Raw genomic sequence first — 19818 nt, forward strand, 5'->3', positions numbered from 1 at the left:
ATCTCAGCCTTCTTTAAACCAAGTTCTACATAAAATTTTTTGAAGACATCTCTTGTCTGTTTTATAGAGCACTACCATACCAGCTGTCACTTTCAGTCAAATGACCACTGAAAGTTTAAAGTACTTTGAACATATACTAATTTTCCCAGTTTCCTTAACTCTGAAGGAATGGGTGTACAGGTTCTTATCGTGACACAACTTGTGGATGCCCCTCTAAGCAGGTCTTTAAGGGAAGTACTGTTTTTCTGACACAAGCTAACCTGCTGTGGCTTTTTTTTTTTTTTTTTTTTTTTTTTAGAGGAAGAGTCAGTTTTTCCTCTTGGAACAGCCTGTAATGGGCAGTAGTGAACCTTACTGCCTCAGCCAGTACATAGGACACCTTGATTTATTTGTCCAGTTGCCATCCTACAAAATATAAGTTCACTGATGTTAAATAATCATTTCACTTCTGACTGCGCTGGCTCTCTAAGAATCTCATAATTGGAGCAGTAAGGTTAATGACAAGTGACATCACAGCAAATAATTCAACAGTATTCAAACTGCTCCAAGTGCTTCATGAACTGCTTTCAGGGAAACACATGCTGAGATCTCCATGTCAAAGGAAAAGGAAAGGGAAAGGAAAGCCCACCTGTTTCATGGGATTTGATTCCTACAGACTTCTCTATTAACTCTATTTCTCATCTTCATTAAGGGTTCATAAAAATAACTTTATTTACTGAACACTTAGGAATTTCATCTATAGTGGAGATTGCACAAGACAGATATAGACAGGTGCAAAAATCTGCAAAAAGCAGATTCTTCTTCCCTGTCCATCAACTAATTACAGAATTTCTAATGATGACTACCTCTACTACACCTCTCAGTTTTGGGTGACTGAAGTTAACAATGGCAAATCTCTCACTCAAAGGCAAACATCTCATTCAGAGATTTTCTCTTCTGCAAGAAGATGCATTTCAGTGCCCTGTTCAGTCCTTGCTTTCCCAGCAAGGTTATAGTGGCTGGCTGTGTGACACGCAGTGTGCTGGGTTGGACCACATAATCTCATGTATGCATTCATCCTACTCCTGAGGATGAGAGCTGACCTTTGTAGTAGGTTTGATTCTGGGGAAGGTGAGCAGCTCTCCTTTGTCATTTACAGTGTTAAAAATGAGAAACGCGCTGTTAATATGCCGTGCTTGGTCCTTGATCCATTCTTCACAGTTATAAGCCTCAACACGGACACCAACCTCCACACTGAAATAGAAGTTTAAATTAATTATTGAACTACTACAAGTGATGCAGGAGCAGCCCTGAGACATTCTAAAAAGGGCAGCTGTACACCTTCCTGTGTGCAGGAAGCCTGACTGAAATACCTTCTGTAGCATACAAAATAAATTACTCAGTCTGAACAGACACATTTCAGAAATAAAATAGAGGGTGGCACTAGCTAAATAACATTAATAAAAAGAGCTGAAATTGAGCTAAATAGCGAAATATGAACACCAGTAAGCATACTGTGAGAACAGACAGCAAAAGTGAACAAGATGATACTGTTTTGACATTCAGCAGAAGCATAGTATGAAGGTAATTCATGCCCTGCTAGCATTCTGCAGGGATCAAATATACCTACAGAGAAAACAGCCATAGAACAGCAATGCCAGGATAACATCTGTCACATGTACAGAATTTGGAGGAGGAATTACTTTAGCTTCTGCTTTCTCGTGGCTTGTCTTGCTACACCTCTTGAAACTTCTGGACACGTTCTCCTGTTGGAGCAGGGCTCCACATAAATTGTGTCACATCCCTGGCATAACCAGAGCATCTGTTGGCCCAAAGAGCTATTCCTGTAGATGGCAAAACAGTCTAGCAGAGAGGTGCTATCCCTTTGCTAAAGGTCACAGGAGAGTTGTTCTCTCTGAGGCAAACACAATAGTAGCCCTAAAACTGCAGAGGAGATAGCGCATGCATAGCAGAGAGAAAGAGAGAGTAACCATTAGCAAGCAGGATCTGTGTAAGATTGGACAACAGCCACACCACTAAATTCCAGGACCAGGCATTCAGTGTGCCAAAATCTATGTTTCATGCTTACGGTGACCATATACTCAACTAAAGATAAAATTTCAGCCTGGGCTGTAGCCATTTATTCCAAACTGCAACTGGCAAAGCTTCACCTCTGCATACACCGAAACCAACACTGGGAAGAAATAAACAAAACAAAATATGAATTTTGCCATTAACCAGGAATAAATAGAACCCAGATCTGTCAATGGATGCCAAGACAGGAAGATCCTGGCAGCAAGCTGGATTATTCTGAAGAATCAAAGCTGTGGGACCAACTCATCCCTTGAAAATCCCTGAATTTCCAAGTGATATTTATGGTCTGAGTTTGCAGGATTGGGATTTGGTTACAAACTATCTTTAAATTGAGAGTGAAAGTCAGAGAATAAATTTTCAAAAACTTTCACTGAGAAAAAGAAAAAAAAAAAGCATATATAGACAGATAGTTACAGATACAGGTATATCCCTCAAAGCTCCAGCTGAAAAATAATTCATTCAATAATGCAAATCCTACTGATAGCTGAAACCTGAAACATGCAGCTAGGCTGTTGCTGGAGAAGTCAAGGAAGACAAGCAGATGAGGAGCTTTACCTAGTCTGAAATGTATTGTTCACAATTGCATTGAAGACAAGGCGGTCACCCACGACGGATGGTCCCCAGAATTTAAACATATTGACTGACTTCAAGACGGGATATGAATGACAAAGGCGGCTGAAAAAGAAAGCAAGAGACACAGAGCGAAACATACAGTTGAGTTAAAGAACCTCCTTTGTTAGGTTTGAAGTGGGTAGTGATTAGAGCAACAAGGCTTGCACAACCTAGAAGATAACTATATTACACTAATTTATTCCATAACCCACTGAAATACAGTTAACATGTTCAGCTACAGGAGCATATAATTTGAGCTTCAAACATAATAATACCACTTATGTCATGCTGTTTCATTTTCAACACACTTTACAAACATGGACTAATTAATTCTCACTGCTTGATATTACCTTCTTTTGGAGCCAGACCACGAATCCCTTACCTACAGAGTAAACACTTACTTCACAGAGTTTCATTAATTTCTATATGACTGCATGGGGAGTAGGATATTGCTCAGCACGTAAAAATGCCAGATCATAAAGCCTTTAAACAATTAAAAGAAACCTGAGCAGAAAAGTTGAGGACCAGAAACAGCGTTCAAGCAGAGCAATGTCATCTATCTATTCTTTTTAGTATTGGTACTTTTTTTGCTTGTTTGTCAGATGTTTTCTGCTAGTATTATATGAAATAAGAATAAAAAACTACTCATATAACTGTCAAATGCATAGTTGGTTTTGTGTTTTTTTTTAATTTGGTATTGTTTACTATATTAGGTGCAGTTCGTTACTGGTGCTGAGCTGGGAAACTCATCTTTGCACATACAAAGGGATAGAAAGATGTTGAACTGATCACTCATCAATTCAGAAACACAGAACTGTTGGCTAAATTTCAAGAATGGAGGGCCCAAAAGTATGTTACAAACACACAAAGCTTAGGAACTCTGTTCCCTTTGTCCTTCCAATTGCATAGTGCATCCACTTACCTGTCTTTTCTTATCTCAGATCTGATCCTGTACTGTGCTCAATTACACGTAGTTAGGTTCAGCTGGGTTGTCCTACTGGATCTCTTTGAACTGCTTGTGAAATAGCCTGTAGCCACCCTGGTAAAACTTTGCTGGTCTAGTACAGAATATGGTCTGTGCCAGCCAAGTATGCTTTCCATGAGCAGACTAGCGAAGCTGCTCTTTGGACCAGTACAGTGGACAAACAGATATGCACCTGATCAAACCCAGCTACACTGCTAAAGTAAAAGTTTTGCAATAATGTGTTATCTACACTAGGGAATTCTAGTCACTTCTCTGACCCTCACAGATGTTCCAGAAAAAAATCTGCTGTACAGATACAGCTTAAGGCTTTGCGGAATTGGGATCTAGTTTGCAAGCCTTCCAGAGTGGGCAAAAATTAGGTTTCTTCAGCAGTTCTAAATGTAGTGAAAGCCCCACTCTTTACTGGGATCTCTGTGCACCACATGAATAGGGAACAATATATAATAATGCCATTTATTTTTAGACTTTGAAAAAACATGCTCTATCCTCATGCATGTATGCAAAACTCCTCAATAAGAATCCCATATGCACATCTGAGAATAGATTTTTCATTGCGCAGTTTTTAAACTTGAAAATACAATTTTGTAGCATTCCTAGCTGACTCGACTGCACTCTGCAAACTAATGTTATCAGTATTGTTAAACGCACACAATTATCTGTAGGTAATTAATTGACTAGGACATCTTTTTAATAGACTAATACATTCAAATGACTTTGTAATTTCATTAAGAATAATTTGCTCTTCTGATTTAAAATGCTAAATGGTGATCTTATTTACAATGTTCACTATAAAGATGCAAACACAATATTATTGAAAATAAGAGATGGAACAAACCAGAAATTTGGCCTAAATATTCAATTTTTCCTGGAAAACTAAGCCCTGAATTCTTTTACTGCAAGTGTAAGAAATAAGAATGTTCAGATCCAGTTCAAACTAATATTACTAATGTTCAAATGGCTATATTGCTATCTGCAAGATTTTCATTTACTGTCCAGCCAAAAAAGTGGGGGAGACGGGAGAGGGGAGAAGCGGCGTGAATAACCTTTAAAATGCCCTTAGAAATTTATTTGTCAAGGTTTAGCCCTCCTCATCTGTTCCTCCATCAGAGTTTGTGGCCATAGCAACTCTTAACTGGCACCTTCAAAGGTCAGGACTAATTGTGAGTGGCCTCATGAAAGGTTTGTAGCGAGACTTGCTATTTCTCAAGCATAAACTACAAAATCTCTGTTTTCAACAAGCCTCTGTCACCAGCTATTATTCCTGAAAATTTCAACATGACAAATCACGTTTGACATTCATTAGTGCAAAGAAAATTTTTTCAGTACTTGGTTGGCTGATGTCTTCCTTCTCTTTTTTTTTAAAGCTAAATGTGACTCTCACTAGGTAAAATATATCAAATGAAAACACGTAAATATTATAGCAAAATCTGAAACAGTCCCTTTAGAGCCAATGAAATTACACACTGGGGTAAGGTCAGTGCGTTCTAATGTTACTAAAACAAGCTGTTTCTACAACCACTACAGAAAATCTGTTGTTATCAGTACAACTACTGGCTACAAATCAAAACTATATGAATAATGAATGGGGAAGTCATTTAATTATTAAAGTTAAAAAGCAAAAACATATCTAATATCCCTGCAGTGAATTAGGTCACTTGGTATGCAAGGAGAATTCAAACTGAAACTCAAGAGCTGCTTACAAAGAAGCTTTGTGCAGTGTCCAAGAACAAGGAGGGAGAAAAACAACGGTTTGATTTCAGGGGAAGAGAAATTAAATGATTATATGTCTAGGCCATACCAACAAGCAACACTAAGCAGTGTCACAAAAATACTTTGCACTCACTACCTGAAGATGTCAGAGCCCTTTATACTGCTAAAAATATTACAACCTATAGGACGTAGGACTCAGAGAGACTGAAAGGTTAAGTGACTTGCTGAAGGTTATGCATCTGTTCTGTGTGCTCACCAACAAAACAGAACCTGTTTCTTTTGATTCTTCTTCTCTGACTTAGTCTTTCTTCTGGCATAAGGATCTGCAGACTAACATTTAGAAGGCTGTTCATTTTTGGATATCAGTTGATACAGGGTCAGTACTGGTTTTATCCCAACTTCACAAGTAACTCTTCTTTTAAAACGCTGCACCAACCACAAGGAGACCAAGTTTCTATTTCTATGTCCAATGATGACTTTCTGCAGAGATTCTCAGGAAGATAACATAGCCTCTTTTGCCTTAGGGTCTGTATGTGTAACAGAAGAATAATATTTGACTCCCACAGTGGTGTGGCATGCTGTGGGAACTATACCACATAAATAGTTCAAAGGCCTCCTTCAATCTGAGGCAGAAGAAAAGTCACAAAGGGTTAGGTCTGTATTTTTCATAAAATAAATCCCTGTGAAACCCTTAATATTAAAATCACAGCCATTTAGAACCATATGCAAAGACTATGAGGCAGAGAAGTACCTTGCTGAAATACTTGCCACTGTCTCCATCCAAGCCATGATCTGGCCACCAAAAGTGTTTCCATGATGGTTTGCGTGAGGAGGCTGGACAAGCTCAATACTCTGTACATGAGTAAGGTCAGTTGAAACTGCATCTTCCTCTTCAAAAGTATCTAAAATATGGCAGCAATGTATTAATGAATTATTTCAGCTAGTAACTGACAGCCAAGAAGAAAATACCCCCAGTTACTGAAGCATGCAATTTGCTTCAGACAAAATGAAAAGAAGAAAAAATAAGAAAGACACAGAAGACCTCTGTTATTTGCAAGGGAAGCAAGAGTCTGAAGATTTGCTCTGTTCTTCCAAGAGACATAAGAGGTGGGGGATGGTGCACCCTATAGTCTATCACAGCACAGTGATTCTTCTCAGCCCTCGCTATATCCCTTAAAGAAGCTGTGTCAGAAGCAGTTACTGTGAAACTTGGCTAGCTGTGAATGCAGGCCGCCAACAGCCTCAGCATGTGCTTGCAATTATTCATGGTTGCTATGCATGACCTCTAACGGATGTTGTCAGAGCAGTCTATCACTTATTCAAATGCCTTTCATAGACTTTGAGTACCATGTATGATGGGCACCTGTGCAAATGTGTCTAATTAAGGTTAGAGTATGACATGATTATTTCATAACCTGTTACAAATCTTGTGATTACCAGAGACAATATAGAACACAAAAATCAGAAATATGGATCTGAATCAGTAACCAACCTCCATTATCTGAGCATTTCCAATTCCAGTTTCAAATGTTTAGCCACACATCCTCACTCTAATCTTTGGTTTTTTCAGTTATATTTTGCAAGAACAGATTCAGGCTTGAGATGATGTCAGTAATTTTAAAAGTACTTATCTGTGCTAGAAGCTACTTGACCTGAATTGTACTTTTGACTTTTGCCATAATTAACTAACTTTATGATAATATAAATGTGTGGACACATTTGACTAACTTGCACTTCGGACCTACTTAAGTTGTTGCATAAGAACCACTCAGAAGACAAACTTCACTTTCTGGATATGACTTATACCTATTTTGCTACCTTTACATGCAGTATGTTCTTCTCTCTTCCCCTGTTTTGCTTGTTCTGTCTCCTTAAGGACATGAATTGGTGCTAACAATGATAAGATCCTTCGAGGAAATTTCCAGGCAAGGAAGTGGAAACCAAAATCATCAACCTCTGATTTGTCTTTCATGATATTAAGCTGTCTCCCATGAGACAGTTACCATGAAGACATATAACTTGTTTGCTTGTAGCAAACGAGTCCCTTCAGTTCTACACAGTCTTATTAAATTATTAAGACTAGAATTTATATTTACAACAGGTTTCATCTTTCCTCAGTAAAACCACATAATGTTTGTTGTTTATACAGAGTTACAGCTCAGATTTTCCAAATATCAGCATATTTCTTAACTGTTGTGAATAATTTCTTTTGCAGGGCAACAAAGCAACTTTTGAGCACAACTGTCTTTGAGAATAGACATTACTATCAGAAATAAAGACGAACCTGTTTCTTGGCTCAATTTTTCCAATTTGGTCATGAGGAGTTTAAATTTTTTTTTTACCTGTTTTGACCTCCATGTAATGAAGTTTTCCTGCTCGTTGAGAATGATCTTATGACATAAATAGTTCTTAGTGCTTTCTTGCAAAGACACAGTCATAAGCCTGATTGAATTTTATCCTTCTATCTACACTACAGCTAGTGTCACAGGACTTTATTACCATATTGTAAAGTCCTGTGTGAACACTTAAACCTTACATATAACCTACATGAAGATCTGCATTTCACATCTATTTAATGCATGCTTCGCCTTCAATCCTGCATTTTTAAATCTGGAATTTCTGGAAGACAAAGAAATACCACTCTATTAGAATAACTGTCTTACACACCCTCACAAATCTGGCACATGCTTTTCTCCATCATACCACCACCTCAAGGAGCTCTACTCAGATATTTTGTCTGCTATTTTCCTCCCTTCCAGCTGCCCGTAAGTCGTTTGTTTTGTCTTCTACGCTGACCACAATAATCACCTTCCTTATTACTCTCCTGCATTAGGTTCTGAAAGACCTGTTCATAGCCAAGTCGAATTCTCCTTCTCTCAATAGCCAGGGTGTGCTCCAGGTGCTCTTCTGTAGACAGAAGGTTTACAGGTTCTAGTTCAATCTATGCAAATGAAGAAAAAAAAAAAATGTTCTGAATGCCACAACCATAACAAAGTGCACTTTGAACTTAAAACGGCATCAGCATTTTCTACAACCTTTTGCTATCAACTGTCCAAGATGACAAGTTCTATTAATACAAACAAGTGCAGCATTAAAGTTCAAGAGATTCTTCATTATCCTTTCAGAATCATTTGTTAAAACTCAATGACAAAGTGCTTTTAGCTTTTAAATACAAACGTCCGTGAGATCACGCTCAGTTTAAGAGTTCTCATTTAAAAAAGAAAAAAGAAGAAAGAAAAATAGAAAAAAGAAAAAAAAAGAAGAAATAAGATCTTAATATGAAGGTTTGAGTATTGAATTTTTGTATCAGAAAAATAATCCAGCCACACTGATCAGTGGTGTAGTCTATGGGAAAGTGTACCCCAGAGCCCACTCCCACTAACTACACAAATAGCTCGCTCCCTCTTTCACAATTCACTCCATACTCACATATCCTATTCCATCTATCTGAGGACCCATTTGCTAAGAAGCCCTGGTCTTCTGAGCTGGAGAAACACGTGAACACTCAGCACTTGGTGCAGCTTCAGACCCTATACATTTATGCCCAAAATGCTACTTGTGCCCAGACACACATGCTTCTCTTGCCAAGATCAGACATTCTTCCCCCTCAAGTGCAAATTCCTATGTATGTCAGTTCAATGATAAACTGAATCCAAACCTGTAGTGGCGTAAGAAAATTATTACATTTAGATAAATACTGCAGAGGTGCCACTGAACAGTCACTTGTGTGATTTGTCTACCAGGTCTACCCTCAGAAACCTTAAAATAATGCACAAGCACTGCAACACAGACAAATTCAACATTTTGTGTCCTGCAGTGGTGCTGCTAGTATTTCTCAGTCTTTGAGTCTTCACTCAAATCCTCTTGCAGTTTCCTTGCCTCTTTTCTGGCCCTCCTCAAGAGCTTCCTAGCTTTTTGGAGATGGCCCAGCTGAAAGATTAAGACAGTAAGTGCATACTGTTGTTCTCTGCACAACTTTAGCAACAGTTGTTCAGAAGAGTGGATTTGAAAAAATGTTCTTTAATTTCTCCAATTCTTTAGTGCTTTCAGGGTAATCAATTCAGCCAATAACCTTTCAGAGATAGGGCTTTCAGCTGGGCTTTAGTTTTGGTAAAACTGTTCCAATCCGTTTCTTCTGCAAACTGTAATATATCATTGCAAAAGGGAAACCAGAAATGATTGGATACATTAATTGCTCATGGGATGACTGCTCTCTGCCAAGCTGCGGTGGATGTTAAAAAGGCAGATGCACTGTTATAACACATTCAATGAGACAGGTAAGTCAGATATATGATTCTAGTCACTTATGTTCAAGAAAGTCAAATACTACATATAAAGAGAATTTATTAAGAGGATCTGAGGAATATTTGGCCTTTCTCATATGAAAACTTTAAAACTTTAAAAATGTGAAGGCCAAACAGTAATGTGACTGATTTCTAATACCTCTGGGGAGCCAAACACTGGGGAGAAGAAACATTGGCATGAAAACTTATTAACATGAACAGCAAAGAATTAATTTAGATTGGAAGCTAGCTTAAAAATAAAGTCTTCTATCTGAACAGTGATGTCTGAACAATCTCCTCAAAAGGGGGGAGTGAAGGATAAAGAAACCCCACGCCCGACACCCTTGCAGATTTCAAGATGTATATGGGTCAGTTTCTGAAAAGGAGAAAGAAGATGCAGACTCACAGGGATCTCTCTTCCAGTGCTTGCCTCTGTCAAAATTGCAGCCCTTACAAAGACACAAGTTCTATTCCTAGCAAATGTGCAAGAGGAAGTGGAAACAATAAAACAGCCTAACAATTTCAGAGCAGAGGTGTGGAAAAAAGAAGTATCTTCCTAACATCTGGACTTCATGCTGTTTTCCTATTATTGATCAGAATAAAGAGGTATGAGCATTTTCCTGTGTTTCACAACCAGAAAAGTCGGGTTATTTCACAGAAACTCAGTCCCAGTAACTTCAAGCATAAAAGAAAAAAGAAAGAATACCTTTCCACCAACAACTGGTTTGGCTACATATGTTGCATATGCCACACTCACAATTTTTTCAACATTAGTCAAAACATCCTGTACTGTAACCTTGATGCCAACCTACAAGGAAGGAGGTAGTGGAGGAAGGAGACAAAAAAGGTATTTACATCATTGTCAGTTGAGTTGAGACAAAATGGTGCAGTGTTTATCAAATTAATCACGCCCAGTCTCTTAAACCTAAAAGAAAAAAGGTAAAAAAACTGCTCTTGCTATCACTGATACATCTCTGAACACATAAGAACATCACAATATTTGCTGAGCTCTGAAAATCTTTCTAGTACAACAACTGTGTATGTATGTTTAGCATCATTTGGAGGGTAAAATAAAAAATAGGAAAGACACTTAGATTTAGTTTTATGGCTATCTCTTTGCATTTACTTTTGTGCCATGTGGAGTCCCCATCTGAATCTTTCTGAAGATCTGTATGAGCAAAAAAGTCTGTATGAATGTATAAACCACAATGAAACACTTGAAGGTGAAACACTGTATTTGATCCTGTAAGACAGGCCTGACATACATCAAAGTTTCTGATTTCTTTCTCATTTTTAGGACCTTTTGGAATACATTGTCCATGAGATGCATCACTTTCATTAATATTAATGAGAATTGGACTTGGCCACAATGCAGAGAAAAGTACCCTTAAGGTTCAATTCTTATTTCAAGTAAGTGATTGGGCAATCCATTGCATACTTGTTACAATATGAAGAGTAAGAACATGCATACACCTGAGATAAATATTTTTGTATTTCAAAATACAGAAGTTTCAAAAATACTTAGAACTCTACCTATTCAGTGGATCCTAGCTCTGATCCAAAGACTGCTTAGAGGTCAATAGCTTTGGACTGGACCAACACCACCTATCCCATCCTGTCCATTACACCTGTCAAAGATTTTAAGGCTTCAGGGTCCAGTTTCTACTTTGACATGGATTATTTTACAGGAAACATGCAAATATAATAGTCATTAGGAAACCACAATTCCATTAGGCAGTGTTACTGTTTAGATATCTGCACAAAGCTCCTTCTGAAACAAGTAAGACTGGACCCATGTTGCATTCCTCTACTCCTCCCACCTCTCCTCTTTAAATAGCATTAGGAATAAGACTGATGATCTCTTACCTCCATACTGGTTTTGAATGCTCTGTTCACCTTTGCTTTGATGCTAATAATTTGTCCAACCCTGTTAAGAAGAATAACATCTTATGGTATGTAATCATGCAGCTTAATAAGGGCTTGAACCTGCCTCTCTAGGTATTCTTAACAGTAGTGAAGTAAATCTCATTAATCAGTCTGTATCTTCCATGCTTTACTGAAAACGCACTGAAAAAGGTTTATCACTGTTATGCATCAGTCAGACTTCATTCATGTGCAATAACTATTTTAGTCACTCAGAAAACTGCATAAGCTTAATACTAGCATTCCTTCTCCTTGCTGATGTCTGTATGACGTCAGGTGTGCTCCAGGCCCCAGGTCCCCCAAGAAATTTTGGCCTAGGTTCTGCTTTTGTTCAAAGGCACATCTTGCTATGAGTTACACCAAATCACTGAGTACACCTAGCTGCAAAACCACACAAGATATACTCCATGTGATTTCTCTAGCATACAGAAACATGCATGTGAGGAAATAATCCCAGGACAAAAAGTGCTCTTTGACATCCTTGAAGGATGGGGAAAGAGTTCACTTTCCAAGTTTTGGCCAAGAACAGGGCTGCAGCATGCTGCTTCTGTCCTAACAGCATATCTCTGAACAACTGCTCTTCCCCATTTACCTGCATAGAATACCTAAACAGGATTATACATTTTTACCTACATAGAATAAAATTTAAATAAGAAAATAATTTCTTTCCTTCTGGAATTTCTAAAGTACCTGTTACATGTTGATAACAAGAGTAACCCTTCTTTTCAGACCCCTAATACCCTAACACAAGGCAATGCTGAAAGGGTGGAAAGAAGGCAGTTTTACCTAAAATCGTCTTACTGAGCAGAGCAGTAAAAGGACATGATGTGCATGGTAAGTCAGAACCACAGCCAAAATAACTGGGCATCAGGCCACTGCCTTCAGGGAATTTAGACTAACCTACAACTGCTAAAGATCAGTCTCAAAGCAGGCAAAGTGCAGCTAGCTACATCTGAGACTGCAAAATATAACTCAGACCACTTGAGTACCTATGAAATAGGCATTTAGATCTAAGGATTTGGCACAGTTATGACCCCAGTTTACAAAAAAAAATTCCTTTATCATTTCTTCATTATTTAATGAATAGGGTTTTGACATTTAAAGGTAAGGCTTTTCTTTAATTGCTTTTCTCAATGCCAGAACTTCAAATGAATTGTTACCAAACACTAGAATTGGGAACAGGAAACCTCCTCCTTTACAGTATCAGAAAGGAACAACCAACTACACAGAAACCTTCTCTTTCTTGTTCACATTCAAGAACACAAGTGGAAGCCATTGAGCAGATGGGGGAGAAATGGTTAGAGGAAAGAATTAAGACCATCTGCAGATACACAGTGCTCATTAGCCTTTGAAGAACATATTCAGAAGCAGTTTTTCCATCATTCATTGCAAAGAAAAAGCACAATCATTAATGCAATAGCTCTAAACTGCACAGCTAAAAGGGAACCACCAGCTCATTTACAAAAATGAGAATGTGTTCAGAACAATAACACAATATTTATGTTTAAGCTTGGAAAAGAAGTTAACATTACAGTCTTGTGAAAAGGCTTTAGAAAGCTTAGAGACAGAACTCAGTCAAGTACCTTGAAACACTTCTGAAGACTTTGTATTTCTGTATCTATGACTCTGTCATAACACTCCCAAGAGGATTACAATAACACAGCAGTAGAGGTAATGACAAGTACAAGGTGAAAAAAGACAGAATACATTCATTAGATAAACTCTATGGTTGAACATGACACATGCTGACAGTGAGTGTGAGGCTTTCCTTAAAAGAGGGAGAGTTCAGAGTCTCTACAGATGCTTGTAGAGGACATCATGGTCCCTGCCAAGAACATCATGATGCTGGATTGTCCATGAGGTCCCAGCAGAGACTGCAGAGGTCTCAATCTCAGGCTTACTGGCAGGGTGCTATTCTTCTGTACAAAGATAGTTTATTTCACCTTTGTCAGTGACACCTCCCCGGTCACCTCTCTTCCTCTGCATGAAAACATTGCATAAGAGAGATTGAGAGAGGTAAGTCTGGGTCTGTCTGCCTTTGAGGAAACTGCAGGATGGGAACAACACAACACAGCTGGACATGATCTCACTCAGCCTGAGAAGCCAGTCCTGCAGTAAGGCAGGTTTGGACTTCACAGACATTAGATTCCCTAACTGACATCTCCACTGGTCCTCCAAGCAGTCTATGCAGCTGGACTCACATTTCATTGCAGAAAAGCCTAGTCCCCTGGGGTCCACAGCCATATCAGAAAACAAAGATGTCAGACTGAGACGGTCAGACGGTATGATAGGGAAAAGTCTTTTCATATACTTCCAGTTTCAAAATGAAATGTTTTACATTGTATCACGTATTCTGACTTTGGTCAAACTGATTTATTTAAGCCAAGAGAGCTGATCAGCTTGGGCATTTAGATAGATAGGTAAGAGCAGAAGTCACAGAACACCACACTTTCACTTGTAACTGGCAGAAAGCTTTTGAAATATATCAGAATGAACTGAATATGATTCACATATGGAGCACTAACAAAATTGAAATAAATGTAATTTAAAATCGGATGTTCTTACTACCACTGAACTGCTGCATATTAAAAGACAAAGAAGGAGGATTTATTTGTTATCATAGCACAAAACTGAGTTTTGCAATATATAGATTTTTTTAAATCTCTGTTTCCATGTCAACTGAAAAGAAATATGCACAGAAGACTTAATCCTTACAGAACATTTGGGAACCTGAGTTAGGTAAATGAAACCTTACAGCAGGTAACTTACAAAACACCTTTTTAATTTACTAGAGTGAGATACAAGAGCTCTCTTATTTATGCAAGATATTTGTATAATCAACAAGTTCTGGCAAAATTTAGGAAATTACACAGTAAGCTACAAACAGGATGTTAGGGATGACCTGAGGCTGAAAAATAATTACTGAAACCACTTCACAGTTACTATGCTTGTACTCTATATTCTTTTTAAAAATGAAACATTGGCACCACAAGTGGAAGGAGAACTAGAAACAGAAACAAATTTGGAAGGAAAAGTATTTTCATTATATTTTAGCAGCTCTGTTCTGCTCTCAGAAACAAGAGAGAAAATTGTTCTGAAGCTACTTAAGTCCGAAATACTATGCCTGAAAGGAAAACATTACCCTGACTTAATTTATAGGACTCTTTGTTTAGAGTTTTCACAGACTGTTTTTTTTCCTAAGGACAAAATTAAAAACAAAACAATTACAGGCAGGACAAACACTTTAAAACTAATTTTGTAAAACAGACAAAGAAATTTTCTTGAGTTCTAGATTCAGTATGACCATGTTCACTTCTTTGTTACTGGTTCTAGTTCTCATCCCTGTGGCCACCACTCTAAAAAATTGCTGTTCAGAAGTGTGAGTGGATGCTTATTTTACACTTATGTACTGCAAACAGTTTTAAACTGACATCATCTGTACATCTGACAGGCAATGTCGCTTGGTTCATAGTCAGGACAACTGCACATGCATTGGTCTGTGTAACCAGGTCCATCCCATCTAAACACTCATTAATTTCCAGATTGCAAGGTGTAAAAACACACAAAAACTAAAAAGTCATGTCGTTACATTTCTGTAAAGATATGGTTTAGGAATAAATGCGCTATTTCCTCTTACAGTGTCTTTTATCCCTTGGAAAATCATGAAAAATTGGTAAAACAAAAATTAAGTCCTGTATAATCTTGTAGACTCATTCAATATTTGGTGATCACAAATGCAAAACATTTCTGTTTTGTTACATGAACGCATTTTTTTAAAAGAGCTGAAAGAAAGAGGTGGCAAGAAATAAACTGAAAGAGCACTTGCAACAATAAAAAATTCATACAATAACTGTTATAGGTATGTATTTCTTATTTAACAGAGATAAGTAATGGCCTGCAGCACTCACTTTAACTAGAGCCAAAGATCACTGGGCCACCAGTTTCTCACCTGGCATCTAGGTTGCCAAGTCAAAGTAACTACAGTTTATTTTGCACCTGTGAAATTGATCTTTTTAATAGGTGGGTCAGGCTATCACAGATAGAAAAGAACAATTTTGAGACTTAACCCTGTGACTCTGCGGAGTTCATTGGCCTGCTATCTCAGATTTTGTAATGCCTCAGTTTAACTCTGCCAAATAAGAATCTCTAGAATGAAAACATTTGACTGTTGTTAGCTGGTTTTGTACCTGGCAGCCTCTTCAAACTGTATGTCATCCATAGATGCTGTCACGCAAGACACACCAGCATGTTTCTCAGCTTCAAAAGAGACATATGGACACACAGTTACTACATTGCATTTGCAGCAAGCTATTCACCTATATACTTGTGCATGAGAGAAAGAGATGAAACACAGTAGATGCCAGTTTTTTGTGATCACCCTAATGCAAATCTGCAGTGGACACCTTAGAAAAAAAGAAGCTAAATAAGATTAAAGTTAATATTTACTATGAAATAAGGTTAACATCAGGAGACGAGAGTATATCATGATAATGATCCTACTCAGTTTGAAAAGCTCTATTTAAGGCCTTTCTCTAAAAATGAACATTCTAGGAAGAGAGCACTAACAAGCATGTTGCAGGACAAAAAGAGTCACAAAGCATTAAAAAGCCTATGGAAATCTCAGCAATCTCCTTCAAAAGAGGATGTCATGAATATTGGCTATGTTAGACCAGTGTGGAAGTTTTACGTCATTTGAGGATTCTCAGACACAGGAGAAAGAGCTGCTGGCTTATTAGTGTGGTCACAGCAGTGGAAAGCAGTTAAGTACATGTCCTCAGTGCTGGACTAAAAATGCAGGAATTAAAAAAAAAAAAAACAAACAAGATTTTAAAAAATCAAAACCAAGTATTTACTTATTGTACAATATTTTTACCAAAATTAGAACTGTGTTCTTCATCTCCCCAAGATGCATTTGGCTATGAAAAATAATGCACCCTATTTGTATTAATTATGCAAGTTAATCTGGAAAAGGTAAACCTCTTCTTTACTGTTAATATTTAATAGCCCAATAGTTATCTTTTCACAGCAAGTTATTGTGATTTACTATTTATTTGACCATAGCACTTAGAGTTCCAAGTCAGAGGCTAAATCTCCACCACATCAAGAGCTGTATAAACACAGGGAACCCCTACTCCAAAAAGTTTCCTGAATGTCAGAAGCAAAAGAGAGGACTAACAGGAAACCTAGAAAATCATGCTGCACAACAGGCAGAAGTTCTTACTCCCAAGCAGCCCAATGTTTTCAGTGAGCATCGCAAGAAAAAGCTTGGAGAAATTAGAGGATGGTGCAGGAATTGTGAGTATCTGAGGAGTTCCTTTTGAAAATATGAGGGTAACACACATGAAGACACTTATCAGAAACACAGCAAACTGTGATGAAAGGGAAGAGGTCATTGACACCTAAGAGCCTGGAGTCACCACAGTGATAGGTAATGCAAGGTGATGAGTAAGAGGGTGATAGTCATAAATAGTCTCAAAAGTGAGGAAGCAGACAGCCAGGTGGATCACATCTAAAGCAGCAGGATATGAAATGAGGAAGGTGCAAAGCCCAGGCACTTGCAACTGCACCAGCTGGCACTAATGCAGGGGAAAGATGGTAAAGCCAAACAAATCCCTGCCTGGAATGTTGAGTTTATCATAGGATCATAGAACGGTTTTGGTTGGAAGGGACCTTAAAGATTGTCTAGTTTCACCCCTGCCATCGGCAGGGACACCTTCCACTGGACCAGGTTGCTCAAGGCTCCATCCAACCTGGCCTCGAACATTTCCAGGGATGGGGCATCCACAATCTCTCTTGGCAACCAGGTCCAGTGCCTCACCACCCTCACAGTGAAGAACTTCTTCCTTACATCTCATCTAAATCTACATTCTTTCAGTTTAAAGCCATTACTCCTTGTTCTATCACTACATGCCCTTGTAAAAAGTCCTTCTCCAGCTTCCTTGCAGACCCCCTTCAAGTACTGGAAGGCTGCTATAAGGTGTCCCCGAAGCCTTCTCTTCTCCAGGCTGAACAACCCCAACTCTCTCAGCCTTTCCTCACAGGAGAGGTGCTCCAGCCCTCTGACCATTCTTGTGGCCCTCCTCTGGATCTGCTCCAACAGGTCCATGTCCTTCTTATGTTCGGGGTCCCAGAGCTGAACACAGTACTGCAGGTGGGGTCTCATGAGAGTGGAGTTGAGGGGCAGAATCACCTCCCTTGACCTGCTGGTCCCTTGACCTGCTGGTCACAAAAAATAAAGCGAGGAAAGATGTTAAAAATTCTTTGTGGGTGGTAGGATTAGCCCTGTGGTGTGAATTACTGCTGCTGCCCTAAGCCTAACCAAGTAAAAGCAATTATGAAAAGGAGCAGATTTGCAGCTGATGAAGATCATCACAGTTTAACTAAAGTCCAGGGAGAAAGGACAACCGGTTTTAACAGCTGGGGCTCTACCACCTCAGAGCAGGGACTTGAGTTCAGGGGTTGCTGAGATCAGTTCAGAGTCCCTCCACAAAGAGCACTGTTAAGGGGTGAATCACTGAAGGGCTGAAATCAAATGACTCCTTCGTGCTAGAATAAGTCTCAAAAAAAAAGGTGTGATCGTATTGGGAAGTTGCTACATGCTAGGTAGTTTCTGGGTTATTGTGTGGGACAAGTTCTCCAGGATCCCAACTCTTTCTATATAAGAAGAGTGGGTTATGTAAAGCTGCACCGAGCATGGCACACACCTACACTGCGAGCGCACCACGGTCACTGCGTCGCGTGGAGACGCCATCCAGACATGAGCTCCCCAAATATACCCGCTATTCTCCGCAAGGCTCATTATGGACTGCTAATGTATGCAGCCGTGCTTGGAAACGGAGTTCACTGTCAGCAGAGATGGCAGAGCCTTGGGTTTTCTTGGTGCTTTAGATGTGTCTTTCACTTCCTGAAGTTAGCTGAGGAGATTTTAAAAGTTTTCGAAGCTGAGTTACGCCAGACACAGAGTCCTCTGCACGCTGGTTGGATTTGCGGTTGTTTTATTCTTTTCCACCCATGCGCCAGTATTCTTAAATTAGCACTTTTCCTCCTTCTCGTGTTTCTCTTTTTCCCTTCCGCGGCTCTTTTTCAATTCTCCTCACCCCAACTGCCCCGTCTTCACTCTCCCCTGAGATCTGACGCTCCTCTCCAGCCCCACAAGCTTCCTCACTCCCTTGACGCCTGTTCCTAATCTGAACCCCCAAGTCTCACACACTCCCCCCGGCTGAAACCTTCCCTCAAGCCCCCCACTCCCCCGCCAGCTCCCCAGGGGCAAAGTTTCTCCTCCTCCTCCTCCTCCTCCTCGCCTGTCATCGCCAAACACCGGGAGGGGGCTACCAGTTTTCAGCCAAGGAGACCCTGTCCCCGCACAGCCTGCGAGTTTAAGGCGCGTTTCTGAGGTGAGGGAGGTTGCCCAGGGGCGGCCCCCGGGTCGAACGGCGGCGGGGCCGCCTCTCCCCGCCGCCCTGAGGCGACGCCCGCCCTGAGGCGACCCTCGCCCGCCCGCCCGCCCTCCCTGCCCCGCCGCTGCCGCCCCTCTACCTGCCAGGCAGGCGGCGGCGTCCATCCACTTGAGGAGCTGCCCGGCGCTCAGCTCCCCGCGGTGGCTGGCGTGGGCCGGCAGCACGGCCTGGCACATGCGGACATCGCCGCCTGCCGCCCCCCGCCGCTCCATGGCGCCGCCAGCGAGGAGGGCAGCGGTCGAGACGAGGCTCGCCCGGGGACGGAGAGGCAGCGCCGGCTCGGGCCGGCCCCTCCCGGCCTCTCCGCTGCCCTACCGGGCTGGGGCGGGCCGGTCCCGCCCCAACGCCCGGGGCTGAGGCGGGATCGCCTCCGCTGGCGAGGGCCGCGCCGGGGCTGCGGGGAGGCGGGAAGGAGCCCGCCGCGCTGAGGGGAGGGTGCCGCGGCGCGTTCGCGGAGGCGCCGCCGAGCAAACGCGTCCCCCCAGCGGGGAGAGGACGGGGGGCTGCGGGGGCCGCGGCCCGTTCCTTACCGCCCCGCTGCCCCCTCTCCCACCGCCCCGCGGATCCTGCCCCGGCACCGCCGAGGCCGTCCCGAGGCCGGGCGTCCGCCGCCACGGTGGCGGGGCCGCCAAGAGCCTGTGCCGCGGCCGCTGGTGGGTTTGGGCCCGCGCGTCGCCGCTGAAATATTTATAATCTGGGCCAGATTTAAACTGGTTGGGGTTTTTTTTTTTTCTTTCTCTTTCTTGAAGTCTTTCTCGCTCGTGTTGTCACCAAC

General features: G+C 40.7%; 1 protein-coding gene across 2 annotated transcripts in view; it reads right to left on the reverse strand.

The window, feature by feature from the left end:
* The window catches only part of ACOT12 (acyl-CoA thioesterase 12), a 32524-nt gene extending 13195 nt beyond the window's left edge, over positions 1-19329 (reverse strand). Inside the window, exons 1-9 of one of the 2 annotated variants that reach the window (XM_075020635.1) lie at positions 19123-19329; positions 15774-15843; positions 11530-11590; positions 10370-10471; positions 8189-8321; positions 6132-6282; positions 2629-2748; positions 2087-2173; positions 1083-1233 (exon numbers count right to left, since the gene is read on the reverse strand). In XM_075020635.1, the coding sequence (XP_074876736.1) occupies positions 1083-1233; positions 2087-2173; positions 2629-2748; positions 6132-6282; positions 8189-8321; positions 10370-10471; positions 11530-11590; positions 15774-15843; positions 19123-19255 (1008 nt within the window). In that variant the 5' untranslated portion in view covers positions 19256-19329. The remainder of the gene's footprint in view (positions 1-1082; positions 1234-2086; positions 2174-2628; positions 2749-6131; positions 6283-8188; positions 8322-10369; positions 10472-11529; positions 11591-15773; positions 15844-19122) is intronic. The other variant, XM_075020636.1, reaches the window with a different exon arrangement.
* Positions 19330-19818: the final 489 nt, after the last annotated feature.

The sequence above is a fragment of the Buteo buteo genome, chromosome Z (assembly GCF_964188355.1).
Source record: "Buteo buteo chromosome Z, bButBut1.hap1.1, whole genome shotgun sequence".
NCBI lineage: Eukaryota > Metazoa > Chordata > Aves > Accipitriformes > Accipitridae > Buteo > Buteo buteo.